The sequence below is a fragment of the Mobula birostris genome, chromosome 11 (genome assembly GCF_030028105.1).
Source record: "Mobula birostris isolate sMobBir1 chromosome 11, sMobBir1.hap1, whole genome shotgun sequence".
In the NCBI taxonomy this organism is placed as follows: domain Eukaryota; kingdom Metazoa; phylum Chordata; class Chondrichthyes; order Myliobatiformes; family Myliobatidae; genus Mobula; species Mobula birostris.
The window spans coordinates 34,072,794-34,087,333 of record NC_092380.1 but is presented as its reverse complement, the minus strand read 5'-3'; the positions used below and the strand labels follow the sequence as shown (position 1 = coordinate 34,087,333).

At 42.6% G+C, this 14,540-nt stretch overlaps 1 protein-coding gene across 1 annotated transcript in view; it reads right to left on the bottom strand.

Annotated features, from left to right (window-relative positions):
* LOC140205474 (transient receptor potential cation channel subfamily M member 4-like) overlaps positions 1-14,169 on the bottom strand; it is a 133,663-nt gene extending 119,494 nt beyond the window's left edge. Inside the window, exon 1 of the mRNA XM_072273082.1 lies at positions 14,116-14,169. Coding sequence (XP_072129183.1) covers positions 14,116-14,151 — 36 coding nt within the window. The 5' untranslated portion in view covers positions 14,152-14,169. The remainder of the gene's footprint in view (positions 1-14,115) is intronic.
* Positions 14,170-14,540: the final 371 nt, after the last annotated feature.

Sequence of the window (14,540 nt, the reverse complement as noted above, 5' to 3'; positions counted from 1 at the left end):
GCACAAATAACAATACTGTGGATCAGCCTGCTGGCTGTTAACTACTGCTCAGTGTTCGACACAATCGCCCTCAGTTCTAATCAAGAAGCATCAATACCTGGGCCTCTGCAACTGGATCCTTGACTTCTTCACTGGCTGACCACAGTCTGTACGGATTGGAAATAAAATCTCCTCCTCACTGACAATCAACATTGGTGCACTTCAAGGATGCATGCTTAGGCGACTGCTCTACTCTCTTTACACCCATGACTGTGTGGCTAGGGACAGCTCAAGTAGCATCTATAAATTTGCAAATGACACAACCATTGTAGGCAGAATTTCAGATGGTGACAAGGAGGCGTACAAGAGTGAGATAGATCAGCTGGTTGAGTGGTGTCTCAGCAAAAACCTTGCATTCAACGTCAGTAAGACTAAGGAATTGATTGTAGACTTCAGAAAGAGTACATCGAGGGATCACACACCAGTCCTCATCGAGGGACCAGCAGTGGAAAGAGTGAGCAGTTTCAAGTTAAGTTCCTGGGTGTCAACATCTCTGAGGATCTATCCTGGGCTGAACACATTGATGCAATTATGGAGAAGGCACGGCTGTGGCTATATTTCATAAGGAATTTAAGGAGAATTGGTATGTCACCAAAGACACTTGCAAATTTCTACCGTGGAGAATATTCTAACGAGTTGTATCATCATCTGATATGGAGGGGCCACTGTAAATGATCAGAAAAAGCTGAAGAACGTTGTAAACTCAGCCAGCAACATCATGGACACTAGTCTTCCCAGCATCCAGGATACCATAAAAAAGGCAATGCCTCAAGGTGGGAGTATCCATCATTAAAGACCCCCATCGCCCAGGACACACTCTCTTCTCATTGCTACCATCAAGGAGAAGGCACATGGGCCTGAACACACACACTCAACGTTTCTGAGACAGCTTTCTCACCTCTACCATCAGATCTCAGAATGGACAAAGAACCCAGGAACACTTCTTCAATAGTTTTTTCTTGCATCTCTTTTTTGCACTGCTTATTTAATTTATTTTACTGTTTCCATACTTATAGTTTTTATTATATTATGCATTGCAATGTACTGTTGCCACAAAACAACAAATTTCACGACATGTGACAGTAATATTAATCAACATCCACAATACGCTGGAGGAACTCAGCAGGCCAGGCAGCATCTATGGAAAAGAGTACAGTCGACGATTCAGACTGAGACCCTTCGGCAGGGCTGGAGAAAAAAAGCTGAGGAGTAGATTTAAACGGTGGGGGAGAGGAGAGAGAAGCACAAGGTGATCAGTGATAGGTGAAAGCTGAAGGGGGAAGAATGAAGCCAAGAGCTGGGAAGTGGACAGAAGGCCATGGAAGAAAGAAAAGGGGGAGGAGCACCAGAGGGAGGAGATAGGCGGGCAAAGAGATAAAGTGAGAGAGGGAAAAGGAGATGGGGAATGGTGAAGGGATGGGTGGGGGGTCGTTACTGGAAGTTTGAGAAATCAATGTTCATGCCATCAGGTTGGAGATTACGCAAACGGAATATAAGGTGTTGTTCCTCCAACCCGAGTGTGGCCTCATCACAACAATGGAGGAGGCCATGGATAGATATATTGGAATGGGAATGGGAAGTGGAATTAAAATGGCTGGCACTGGGAGGTCCCGCTTCTTCTGGTGGACAGAGCATAGGTGCTCGGCAAAACAGACTCCCAATCTACGTCAGATACACAGGAGGCCACATCAGGAGTACCAGACACAGCATATGACCCCAACAGACTTACAGGTGAAGTGTCACCTCACCTGGAAGGACTGTTTAGGGCACTAGATGGTAGTGAGGGAGGAATTGTAGGGGCAAGTGTAGCACTTGTTCTGCTTGCAAGGATAAGTGCCAGGAGGGAGATCAGTGGGGAGAGATGAATGGACAAGGGAGTTGCGTAGGGAGTGATCCCTGTGGAAAGTAGAAAGTGGAGGGGTAGGGAAAGATGTGCTTGGTTGTGGGATCCTGTCGGAGGTTTATGTGCTGGACGCAGAGGCTGGTGGGGTGGTAGGTGAGGACAAGAGGAACCCTATCCCTGGTAGGGTGGCGGGAGAATGGTGTCAGAGTATGAACATTGATTTCTCAAACTTCCGGTAATGTCCCCTCCACTTCACCATTTCCCATCCCTGTTTACCTCTCTCTCTCCTTATCTCCTTGCCCACCCATTGTCTCCCTCTGGTGCTCCTCCCCGCTTTTCTTTTTTCCATGGCCTTCTGACTGTCCTATCAAACTCTCCCTTCTCCAGCCTTTCAGAAATCAACTTCCCAGCTCTTAACTTCATCCCTCTCCCTTCAGGTTTCACCTATCACCTTGTGTTTCTCTCTCTCCTACCCCCACCTTTTAAATCTACTCCTCAGCTTTTTTTCTCCAGTCCTGCCGAAGGGTCTTGGCCTGAAACGTTGACTGTATTTTCTTCCACAGATGCTGCCTGGCCTGCTAAGTTCCTCCAGCATTTTTGTGTGTTGCTCAGATTTCCAGCATCTGCAGATTTTCTCTTGCCAGTAATATTAAACCTGATTCTGATTGAAGAAAGCAAGCACCTCCTCCTCTGCAATCCATATTACGGCCCATGACCTCACTGCTGTTTTGCATCAGTTTTATAGACTCTGTGTCCACGTCCTGAGTAAATACAGATGCAAAAAATCCATTTAAGGTCTCCGTCATATCTTTCAGCTTCATGCATAGATAACCACACTGATCTTTGTGGTCCAATTTTGTTCCTTGCTATCTTTTTGCTCTTCATATAGCCATAGAAGCCCTTGAGATTCTCCTTCACCTTGCCTGCTAGAGCAACCTCACACCTTCTTTTAGCCCTCCTGATTTCCCTATTAAGTATTGTTTTGTATTTCTGATACTCTTCAACCACCTCATTTGTCCTTTCTTTTTAATCATGGCCTCAATATGTCTCAAAAACCAAGGTTCCCTGAACTTGTTATCCTGAACATAATAATTTTGCAGATGCTTATTCTGACAGGATCATACAAACTCTGAACTCTCAAAATTTCACTTTTGAAGGCCTCCCACCCTACCAAGCACACTTTTGCCAGTAAACTACCTGTACCAATCCACACTTGTCAGATCCTTTCTGATACCACTAAAAATTGGCCTTCTGTTAGGTAAAACCTCAACCTACCCCGGTGTACTTACAGCATGTAAGGATTTCATCTGTCTGGATGTCGTGCAAATGGAAGTTTTCACATGTGACAATAGTAAACTGATTATCATTTACCAATTAAAACAGAACTCTTATTATGCTGTCTCACCTACAGTGGGAGCCTGGCCTACAATGGCAGAGAAGACAGGTGCACCCCTCTCCCCACATAGACCAGTAGGTCTTCCCCCTGTCTGAAGCCTCCACACCTGTGAGTTAGCGAGGCACGGTAACACTCCAATTATTCATCACTCTTGGGGCTTTGATCATGCCAGCCTGACAGATTTTTTGGAGTGGGACTGTGTGTCTCAGTTATGCGGAGAGATGGATAGATTGGACTAATTCTCCTTGGAGGTGAGGTGGCTGATTGGGGACCTGTTAAAAGTGCACAGAACAATGAGGGGCATAAATAGGGCAGACAGAACGAAAGTGCTCCCCCCCCCATGGCAGAGTTGTCCATAACCAGATTCAGGTAAGCAGTCGAGGTTTGGAGTGGGGATAAGGACAGGATTGTTCACCCCAGAGAATAGTTGGAATCTGGCTGAAAGGATGGTGGAGTAAGTGACTTCTTCAACATTTAAAGAATACCTGGTGAGCACTGGGGTCACCATGGCAATGGAGAATATGGACCAAGTGTTGGTAAATGGAATTAGTATACAGAGGTGGGTGCAGTAGTCAGCATGGACATAGAGGCTTGGAGAGCCTTTTTCCATGCTATATGACTCCATTAATGTTACTCCTATTACACAAACCTACTTTTAATTCAGAGGCACAGGAGACCGAGATGCTGGAATCTCAGGGAACACGCAGTCTGCTAGTGAAACTCAACGGGTTGACCGGCATCAATGACAGTAAAAGGAATTGTCAATGTTTTGAGTTAAAATCCTGCACCAGGACTGAGAGACAGGACTTAGTCCTCAAAGTTCAAAGTTCAAAGTAAATTTATTATCAATTACATATATGTCACCATATAGAACCTGAGATTTATTATCTTGCAGGCATACTCAATAATTTCATAATATGAATATAACCATAATAGAAACAATGAAAGGGTGCAGCAACTGGGCATTCAACTAGTGTGCAAAAGACAACAAACTGTGTAAATACAAAAAGAAAGAAATAATAAATAAATATCGAGAACATGAGATGAAAAGTCCTTGAAAGTGAGCCCATAGGTAGAGGGAACAGTTCTGTGATGGGGTGAGTGAAGTTATCCTCTTTGGTTCAAGAGCCCGATGATTGAGGGGTAATAAATGTTGCCGAACCTGGTGGTGTGAGTCCTGAGGACCATGTGCCTGATGGCAGCAGTGAGGAGACAGCATGACCTAGGTGCTGGAGCCCCTAACGATGGATGGTGCTTTCCTGCGACAGCACTCCATGTAGATGTGTGCAGTTGGAGGGAGGGCTTTACCGCTGATGGACTGGGCTGTATCCACTACAATTTGTAGGATTTTCCATTCAAGGGCATTGGTGACTCCACACCAGGCTGTGATGCAGCCAGTCAATATACTCTCTGCCACACATCTATAGAAATATGTCAAAGTTTCAGATGTCATGCTGAATGCTCAGGAAGTAGAGGTGCTGCCGTGCTTACTTTGTAATTATGCAGGGCACTGAGACAAAATGTTGACAATTTCTGCATTTTCACTCAAAGAGTTGAACTGCACGTGCATGTAACAAGAGCATCTTGGACCTCCAGGTGGTCCACAGCAGAGGTGATTGATATGTTTGTGGCCTAAGGTAGAAGGGGATGAGTTATACAGCTCTTGTTACATGCACGTGCAGTTCAACTCTTTAAGTGAAAATGCAGAAAGTTTGAAGTTAATAACTCATCTCCTTCTACCTTGGGCCACGAACTTATCATTCACCCCTTCTGTGGACCACTTCTGGAGGCCCAAGACGTCGACCTCTACAAAGAAGAGATCTGTATGCTCCACGACTGCTGGACTAAGTGTATAGATGTAGGAAAAATAAATGTGCTAGGTTTTCTAAAATTGACTCCTTTTACCTCAGGCCACAAACTTATCAATCACCCTTCGTAAAATGGAAAAAATGAAAGCTGCAATTCTACTCCAGATAATGGGTTACGACACAATTGAGGTATACAACAATCTTACTTTTGAAAATGGAGATAATTTGAACGTAAAAGCAATAATGGACAAATTTGATGCAGTTAGTATGCCGAAGCACAATGTGACGTATGAGCGATATAAGTTTTTCACATGTAAGCAGAAAGTGGGTCAAATGATTGATCAATTTGTTACGGAGTTAAGGAACCACAGTAAAACATGTGAATTTGCAGAACTGACAGACTCTCTCATTAAAGACAGAATTGTTTGTGGCATTCGGGATAATGATCTGAGAGAAAGACTGATTTAGAAAAAGCTTTGATGCTCTGCAAAGCTTCGGAAGCTGTGACATTGCAGGCTAATGAACTTTTCATTAAAAACTACAACATAGACGCTGTGAAAAAGTGCGAACATATTAGAAAAAATAATGAAGTGACAACGAAACTGACAGAAAGCAAGACGTCATCTGAAAGAAAAAAATAATGTGATCGCTGTGGGCGGCAGCACCGACCAAAAAAGTGTCCAGCGTATCGGAAAATGTGCAACGACTGCGCTAAGAGTAATCATTTTTCATGCTGTTGCGGAAGTAGAAAGAAAATAAAACAAGTAAATGCAGTGCTTGAAAATGAACGTGAGGAGTTTTATATAGATGTGCTTTGTGAAAACAAAGTAAGAAACTTTGTCACATGGTGTGAGCAGAATTATCTGCAGCTTAATGAGAAAAAGACTAAGGAGCTGGTGGTAGACCCGACGACAGCTAAGGTTCTGGTGACCCCTGTTTCCATCCAGGGGGTCAGTGTGGACAAGGTGGAGGATTACAAATACCTGGGGATACGAATTGACAATAAACTGGACTGGTCAAAGAACACTGAGGCTGTCTACAAGAAGGGTCAGAGCCGTCTCTATTTCCTGAGGAGACTGAGGTCCTTTAACATCTGCTGGACGATGCTGAGGATGTTCTACGAGTCTGTGGTGGCCAGTGCTATCATGTTTGCTGTTGTGTGCTGGGGCAGCAGGCTGAGGGTAGCAGACACCAACAGAATCAACAAACTCATTCGTAAGGCCAGTGATGTTGTGGGGATGGAACTGGACTCTCTGACAGTGGTGTCTGAAAAGAGGATGCTGTCCAAGTTGCTTGCCAACTTGGACAATGTCTTCCATCCACCACATAGTGTACTGGTTGGGTACAGGAGTACATTCAGCCAGAGACTCATTCCACCGAGATGCAACACAGAGCGTCATAGGAAGTCATTCCTGCCTGTGGCCATCAAACTTTACAACTCCTCCCTTGGAGGGTCAGACACCCTGAGCCAATAGGCTGGTCCTGGACTTATTTCTTGGCATAATTTACATATTACTATTTAACTATTTATGGTTTTATTACTATTTATTATTTATGGTGCGACTGTAACGAAAACCAATTTCCCCCAGGATCAGTAAAGTATGACTATGACTATGACTAAGAATGACTGGACTATTCCATTGCAAGTGAACCAAAACAACATACTGTTTAAACTTGATACTGGAGCACAAGTAAATGTTCTTGCAGAACCTGAGTTTAATACAATAAAGCCAAGACCAAAGTTACATAAGACAAATATAAAAGTGCCTGGGTAGTTAGGTGCAGACATTCCAGTTAAAGGAACATGTGTGGCAAAAGTATCACATAAAAATATTGTGCACACGCTTTCATTTGTGGTTATGCCAAAAAATGTACAGTCAATACTGAATTCATCTGTCTATGAGAGACTGAATTTGGTGAAAAGAGTCTTAGTCCTGGACAGTGACACAGAGTCAGAATACAGTGACTTGATGAAAGAGTATGAAGTCATATAGAGACCAAACTTGCCGGTACAGTACAATACTGATCTGAAGCCAAAGAGTGACAAGAATCAGGATCCAATTGAAGAAGTGAAAGCACAAGTGAAGGAATTGAGAGGTTTTATTGAAGTGATGTAGTCTCAGCATGAAAAAGAGATTACACAGTTAATGAATGAATCGCGATTTCTTCTCAAAAACCTCAAGAAAGAGAAAACTTCGGAGTTTCAGTTAACTGAAGCAGACCAGACAAAGCATGAAAATAACAACAAAACACAAGACTCACAACATGCTGGAGGAACTCAGCAGGTCGGGCAGCATCCGTGGAAACAATCAGTCAACATTTTGGACCAGAACCCTTGTTCTGGCCCAAAACATTGACTGATCGTTTCCACGGATGCTGCCCAACCTGCTGAGTTCCTCCAGCGTATTGTGAGTGTTGCTTTGACCCCAGCATCTGCAGATTATTTTGTGTTAACGAAACACAAGAACTGTGTGAACCACTTAGAAGGTCTACTCGTGTTTGTAAACCCCCAGAGAGACTGATAGAGACAACTTAAATTATGTATTTGTTCTGATCAATGTTGCTAATTGTTTTTCTTTTTAAAGAAAGGAAGATGTGGTGATATCACGTGTCATGAGTAGGAACATGATTGGACAGAGTTCAGAGCATGCGCAGAGATGACAGACTGATTAGAAACTTGTATGGTGAAAACGTGCTTGCCGTTTGCTGTTGTAAATAAAAGTTCTAGTTCTTTACTTCCAGAATATGGTTTGATCTTAGTAACCCACGGTACGTATAAAGAACACAACACTTTCCTGGCATATATGATGAATATACTTGGGCTTCCAGCCAATTGATTATAACTAGTAATGCCAAACTTTGCCATTATCATCGGGGATGATGCCTGGACATCTCTAGTCTAGTGGTATTTATATCCCAGTAGTCCATTCCTCCTGATTAGTTAGTCCGCATCCAATCAGGCTTCCGCTGTCCCACCTTGTTTATAATTGAATTCCAGTTCGCTCTTAGAGCAAGGCTTTCGAGTTTGCTAAAATTCATGACACAGTAGTTTTGTGCAATCAAGGTCAATTCCTATGGCCATCCCAAATGCAGTGTTCTGCTACCACAGATTTCTCCGGACAACCAAAACAGATTAGATTAGATTATGAGGACACTCAGTCCTCGTTTATTGTCATTTAGAAATTCATGCATTAAAAAATGATACAATGTTCCTCCAGTATGATATCACAGAAACACAAGACAGACCAAGACTAAAACTGGCAAAAACCACATAATTATAAACATATAGTTACAACAGTGCAAAGCAATACCGTAATTTGAAAAGAGTCTTAAAGTCCTGATAGCCCCAACATCTCATGCAGACGGTAGAAGGGAGAAACTCTCCCTGCCATGAGCCTCCAGCACCGCAAACTTGCCAATGCAGCATCCTGGAAGCACCCGACCACAGTCCGACTCTGAGTCCGTCCAAAAACTTTGAGCCTCCGACCAGCCCTCTGACACTGAGCACCAAGTACCACCTCTGCCGAGTGCTTTGACCCCGCCCCGGCCGCCGAGCAACAAGCAAAGCAGAGGATTCGGAGCCTTCCCCTCCGGAGATTTCGGATCACACAATAGCGGCAGCAACGAAACAGGCATTTCAGAAGTTTCACCAGATGTTCCTCCATGCTCTCACATCTGTCTCCATCAAATCAGAATTGTGCACAGCATCCTACTTGACAGATAACAGATATTCATCACCGGAGAGGCCACGCGCGCTGCGTAGCGCCGCCATCTTCTCCTCCTCCTTGTGTTACATCTCCTGTTCTCCTTAATGAAGGTCTCACTCTAAATAAGAACTGGAATTTGATTGCAAGCAAGGTATGGGAGCAAAGCCTGTTTGGATGAGGAATGGACTGCTGGGGTATAAATACCACTGGACTAGACATGCCCAGGCATCATCTCTGATGAAGATGGCAGAGATTGTCATTAAAACGTTGGTTGTAATCAGTCTCTGTAAGCCCGATAAGCATTTATTTCACTTCTTTTCAGATACTTACTACACAACGCAATAATTTTCCAGTGAATTGTGTGAGGTTAAAGAATGCACATGAAATGATCCTCAGTGTGTTTAAACAGTGTAGTAAAAGAGCCTCTGAGATTAAATGTTTGTGGCTGTGACAGATCCTGGACCATTGGGATCAAAGTCAAGGTCTACCTTGAGATTCATTTTCTTGCAGGCATTTATAAAATAAGGAAATACGATACAATCTAGGAAAAACTATAAGCAAAGACTGACAAACAACCAATGTGCAAAAGAAGACAAAATGTACAAATAAGAAATAATACTGAGAACATGGGTTGTAAAGAGTCTCTCAACTGTTACCAGAGTTTATTGTACAGAACTCAGCTCAACAGGGAACTGATTCCATAAAGTATTGTCTCACTTTCAACAACTTGACAAGTTCTCAGTATATATTAATTAATCAGTGATGTTTGTCACTTGATTGTGCCTGGGTAAGTAATCAGATTGAGTTAAATTGCTGCAGGATCCTGTAATGTGTTGTATTGTTTCTGGTTTCTCATGGCATCTTCTGCATTTATCATCCTGAATTATGCATTTTTGATCATTTTTGTCTTAACCACCTGGCCCTGTATTGCCACAAGAAACCCTTCTGCTTCTGGGAAGAGTTCTCCAGCTCTGAGCCAGGCGTTCAATGCTTCCTTGTCGACATCGAGTCTGCTCAGAACTTGGGGAAGTCTTCCATGCAGGGTCATGCTCTTTCTTTGGTTAATTTTTTTCTGTAGTGATTATGTCTTCATTTTTGTGGCTTGTGCTTTCATTTAGGTCTAGTGGTGTGTATTTCTTATCAGAATTGCATATGCTCGCATGGAGTCCTGTTTTTGTTGATGAAAGAATATCCTTAGAAATTTTATCTGAGAGCTGTGTAAATTTTTTTATGTCCTCTTCCTCCTTCTGTCCTAGGTAGTGCTTTTGAATGTACACAGTGTTTTCTAAAATGTGTCATTTCAGTTCTTATTTTTCTTTGTAACTTTTCCAGATTGGTTTCGGAACCAAGATATTATGCCAAAAGAATGTGTTAATCTGGGTATAGTGAAAGTGTTTATTGCCTTTGTTATATTTTTACTATTGAGCTCTGTTTGGCAGATTTTCTTAAATCTTGAAGTTAATTCTGTTGAAAGTTTTCCCCCTTTATCACAATATGATCTATTTTCTTTGCTTGTTGGTATTCCGGCTACTTATACAGTATATTTCATATTCATTGGATGTATTGTATCCTGCTGCTCTGTTAGCTCTCTTGCACCTTTATTTATGTTTAATGTTCTGCGCTTAACTAGTGCAGAGTTCATGTTTATATCTTCAAAAATAGTTTCATTGTTTGAATTAATTTCTTCAGCTTCACTGATGAAAGAGTGTATGATTTCAAAGGTGTGTTAAAGTATAGTTCATTTCATTGTTTCTGATTTGATACCCAATTTCTGTCTGATTCAGTAAATTAGAGAGTGGGTTTAAAGCTAGACAAAACCATAGTGGTCTTAGAGAGTTGCACTGGCAAATGCCTCGGTTTATTTTAATAACATTGGTTGTTCTTTTCTGTTTCATCAGATGTTGCAGAAGTTTCACAAGTATTGATTGGGTGTATTTTATATATATTAAGAATTTCCATTAACCATGAGAGTGGAACAAAAACAAATGTTTTTTGGTAGTCAGTATAACAACATGAAGGATTTCTGTTTTTCCACCGGGCTTGATTTAGAATTACAGAATCTATTATTAGTTGCTCTTTACATCCTTTCATACCCTCACGGCATCCCTTCTGCTCTTCTGGAAGTACATTGTGGGTATCTAAATGAGTGGTGATTAGTTGTGAGATACATGATGTTACAATTTTATATATAGTTGGTAAACAAGAAATAGGACAATATTTTGATGGTTCATTGGTGACTTCTCCTTTAGGTAAGAGATATGTTCCAAGGTTGTCAAGCCGAGGAGTGGTAGTGGGGACAAGCTCCCACTACCTAAAATTGCTCCTCACAGCATGCGCCTCAAATAGCCTCTGACAACCAAGTCCAACTCCTGGCCTTCATGTGTGGCTTAGCCTCTAAGCCCGGCAAAACTGTTTCTACTGACAGGAGATGGGGCAAAGGTGGGTCCTGGTGCCTTAAAACCAGTGCTTCGGGTCGATGGAGCTTGTCAGCCTGGGAAGCCAGTCCATCTAAAAGAGGGAAAACTCTGATTTCAAACCTCCGCTGCCTTGCGGCCATACCCCCTCATGGGAAAGGCTTCGGGAGTAAACCGAGGACAAATCCGGAGCTGGAGTCCCTAAGGCAGTCCTTCAACCTCGTTCTGGCAACTCCTGTGGTGACACTGGTGCCAAGCTGTATCGGCCCTTGCCCTTCGCTTAGACAACATTGGTATCGTGGAGAGGGGAGACTTGCTGCATGGGCAACTGCCAGTCTTCCGTTCACAGATCCATGGTCTCGCGAGACTAATGGATGCCACCAATCAATGCATTATTCTCTGTCAAAAATTCAGGCACTTTTTGAGGATTTTTAATAAAATTGTTGATATATATTAATAGATACAGATGAAGGCAAGTAATCTTTCATACCAGTAATTATGAATATTATAGCCGCTGGTATTTTTCCAGTTGTGGGTATTTTTATAACCACTTATAGTATTTCCATTGTAACTTTAGGTATTTGCATCTCTTCTATTGTTTTGTAAGTTTCCTCAAATAAAACAGAGTGAGGCGTTTTATGTTTAATGAAACCCGAAACACATTCTATTGAACTCCTAAACCTACACAACAAACGTATGCTTAGAACCTTTTACATAATTATGTCATCACATCAGACCAGCCTCTTAAAGCAAAACCCAAACTTAATGTTGATGGTTGTGAATTATGTACATTTCACCCAATTGTGTTACCCACAGTGTGTGTGTTCTTTCTCCTCCCTAATCCAGCTTGCTTCTTGATTGTGTGTCACCCTGTTTGAACATAATAGTAATAAACACCACTACAGTAGTCTGAAAGTTCCTAGCAATTGAGAAGTGAGTGTGAGTGTGAGTTCCTAGCAATTGAGAAGTGAGAGTACTTGGCTATGCCTGTACCTCAGGTTTTACTAGCTTGAGCTGAGAAAAAAAATTAATTATTATTATTATAATCTTGTATTTTTAGTTTGTCTTCTTTTGCATGTTAGTCTGTGTTTGTGTATAGTTTTTCATTGATTCTGTTGTATTTCTTTCTTATACTGTGATTGTCTGCAAGAAAATGAATTCCTGGGTAGCATATGGTAACATATACATACCTTTACATAAATTTACTTTGAACTTTGAAATGTGGTGGGGTCGGGGGATCAGTTGAAGGTTCAAACTCTCTCTGGCTATGGCAGAAACCATATCCAGTCAGCCAGTGGTATGACAGGACTTCGCAAGGGTTCTGAGAGGGGCTGAAGAGTTATCGAGCGGGAGGCCTCAGAAGAGGAGATAAGGGATCGGAGGAGGAATTAGGTGGTTCCCCAGAGGTGTGAGTCACTGTGGAGAAAGATTTGCCACGCCTTTCCTATGAGGAGTCACTTTAAAGAGGGAGCTTGAATGCACGCACAAAGCTTTAGAACTGTTCACTGTGTCAACACTCAGAGCAGTGACAGCCAAGCCAAAGTGTTAACAAATGAAAAGTAAATATCCTCCTCAAGTGAATTCATCAGTAATTCAAGGTACATGTGAAAGACCACAGGCTCCTGCGTATCTCTGACCAACACAGGAGGAAGAACCCCTCATGGTGGCCAACACACTGCCATTCCCAGGGTCTGTGAAGAAACATATAACTACAGCAACACACACAAAATGCTAGAGGGACTTAGCGAGGCAGGACGAGTCTATGATGGAGAATGAACAGTCGACATGTCAGACCGAGACCCTGACCCTTCATAAGGTCTCAGCCCAAAACATTGACTGTTCACTTCTTTCCATAGATGTTGCCTGACCTTCTGAGTTCCCTCAGCATTTTGTGCATGCTGCTCTACATTTCCAGCATCTGCAGAATTTCTTCTGTTCAATATACACTCAGTGGCCACTTTATTAGGTACACCTGTACACCCACTTGTTAACGAAAATATCTAAGCAGTAAGTTGTGTGGCAACAACTGAATACATAAAAGCATGTCGACATGGACTAGAGGTTCAGTTGTTGCAGACTCAGCCAACTGCATCATGGGCACTAGCCTCCTCAGCACTGAGGACACCTTCAAAAGTCGATGCCTCAAAAATGTGACATCCATCATTAAAGACCCCCTCCGCCCAGGTCATTCCCTCTTCTTATCACTATAATCAGAAAGGAAGTTCAGGAGAGTGAAGGCACATTCTCCTTGTTTTAGGAACAGCTTCTCCCCTCTGCCATCAGATTTCTGAATGGACAATGAACCCATGAACACTACCTCACTATTTTTGCTCTTGTTTTGCACTACTTATATATATTTTGGGTGGTGGAGTGAAGATATGTCTCTACAAAGGAGGTGTAAGGCGCTCCTTCCCTCTGCCAGCCTGCAAGTCACCCTTGGGCAAGGTGTAGCACCTGCTCAGCCCCCCAATCCGGGTCAGGTGAAGCCGTGGGACCATGATCACCTGTGTCATACGACACGACCTATAATGATGGTGATGATACTACATGAAGGTGACTATGACTAAATACGAATGCCACCATTAGCTGATCTCAGGCAGACTGTCTGGCGGAGGCTTTCTAGATGCTAGGAGCTGATAAGTGATGTTTATAAAGTTGTTTAAAATCCATTTTAATTTCCTCGACACCACAAACAAAACATCGAGAACAAAATTTCATTCAGGGAGATAAAAAAAAAACGAGAGGAAAACAGTGAAAGACTATTACTAAAAAATCAGAACAAAATTAAGTCCTTAGTTAGACTTTAGTCATTTTGTTGTTTGCTTCCCGGTCGGATATCCAAAGCCACAACAAGTAGAAACAAATGCTTATATTTCATGGTTTATAAATCCAGCTTCAAGAAACATACCTGGTCCCGCTGCAGATTAGTGACCATAGTTTTCATGAGCTTCTTGACACAGACTCGTCCTGTAGACCAGTTGCACTCCTCCTGTTTCTTGAAGGAGGAAAGCCCTTGGTTACACAGGAATGCAGCTGGGGCGTGTGCTCAAGATTGACACAGACCTCGCCTAAGCTGAGTTACAGCCTGCCGTACTGCGGGAAGGTAAAGTGCCTGTCTGACGGGAGGCTCAGCTTAGCAGAGGGACAACATAATAAATGAATGCTCAAAGGTCAAAGGTCCAAGGCACTGAAGGAAAATGCCCCTTCACACAGTGATCTAAATTACTTGATTGAAAGAGCAATAGGGGGGTGCATTTAGTGGTGGCGCTCGAGGGGGAATCAGGCACACACTGTTATAAATGGATGCCCCTCTATTCTGAGGCTGTGCTCTCT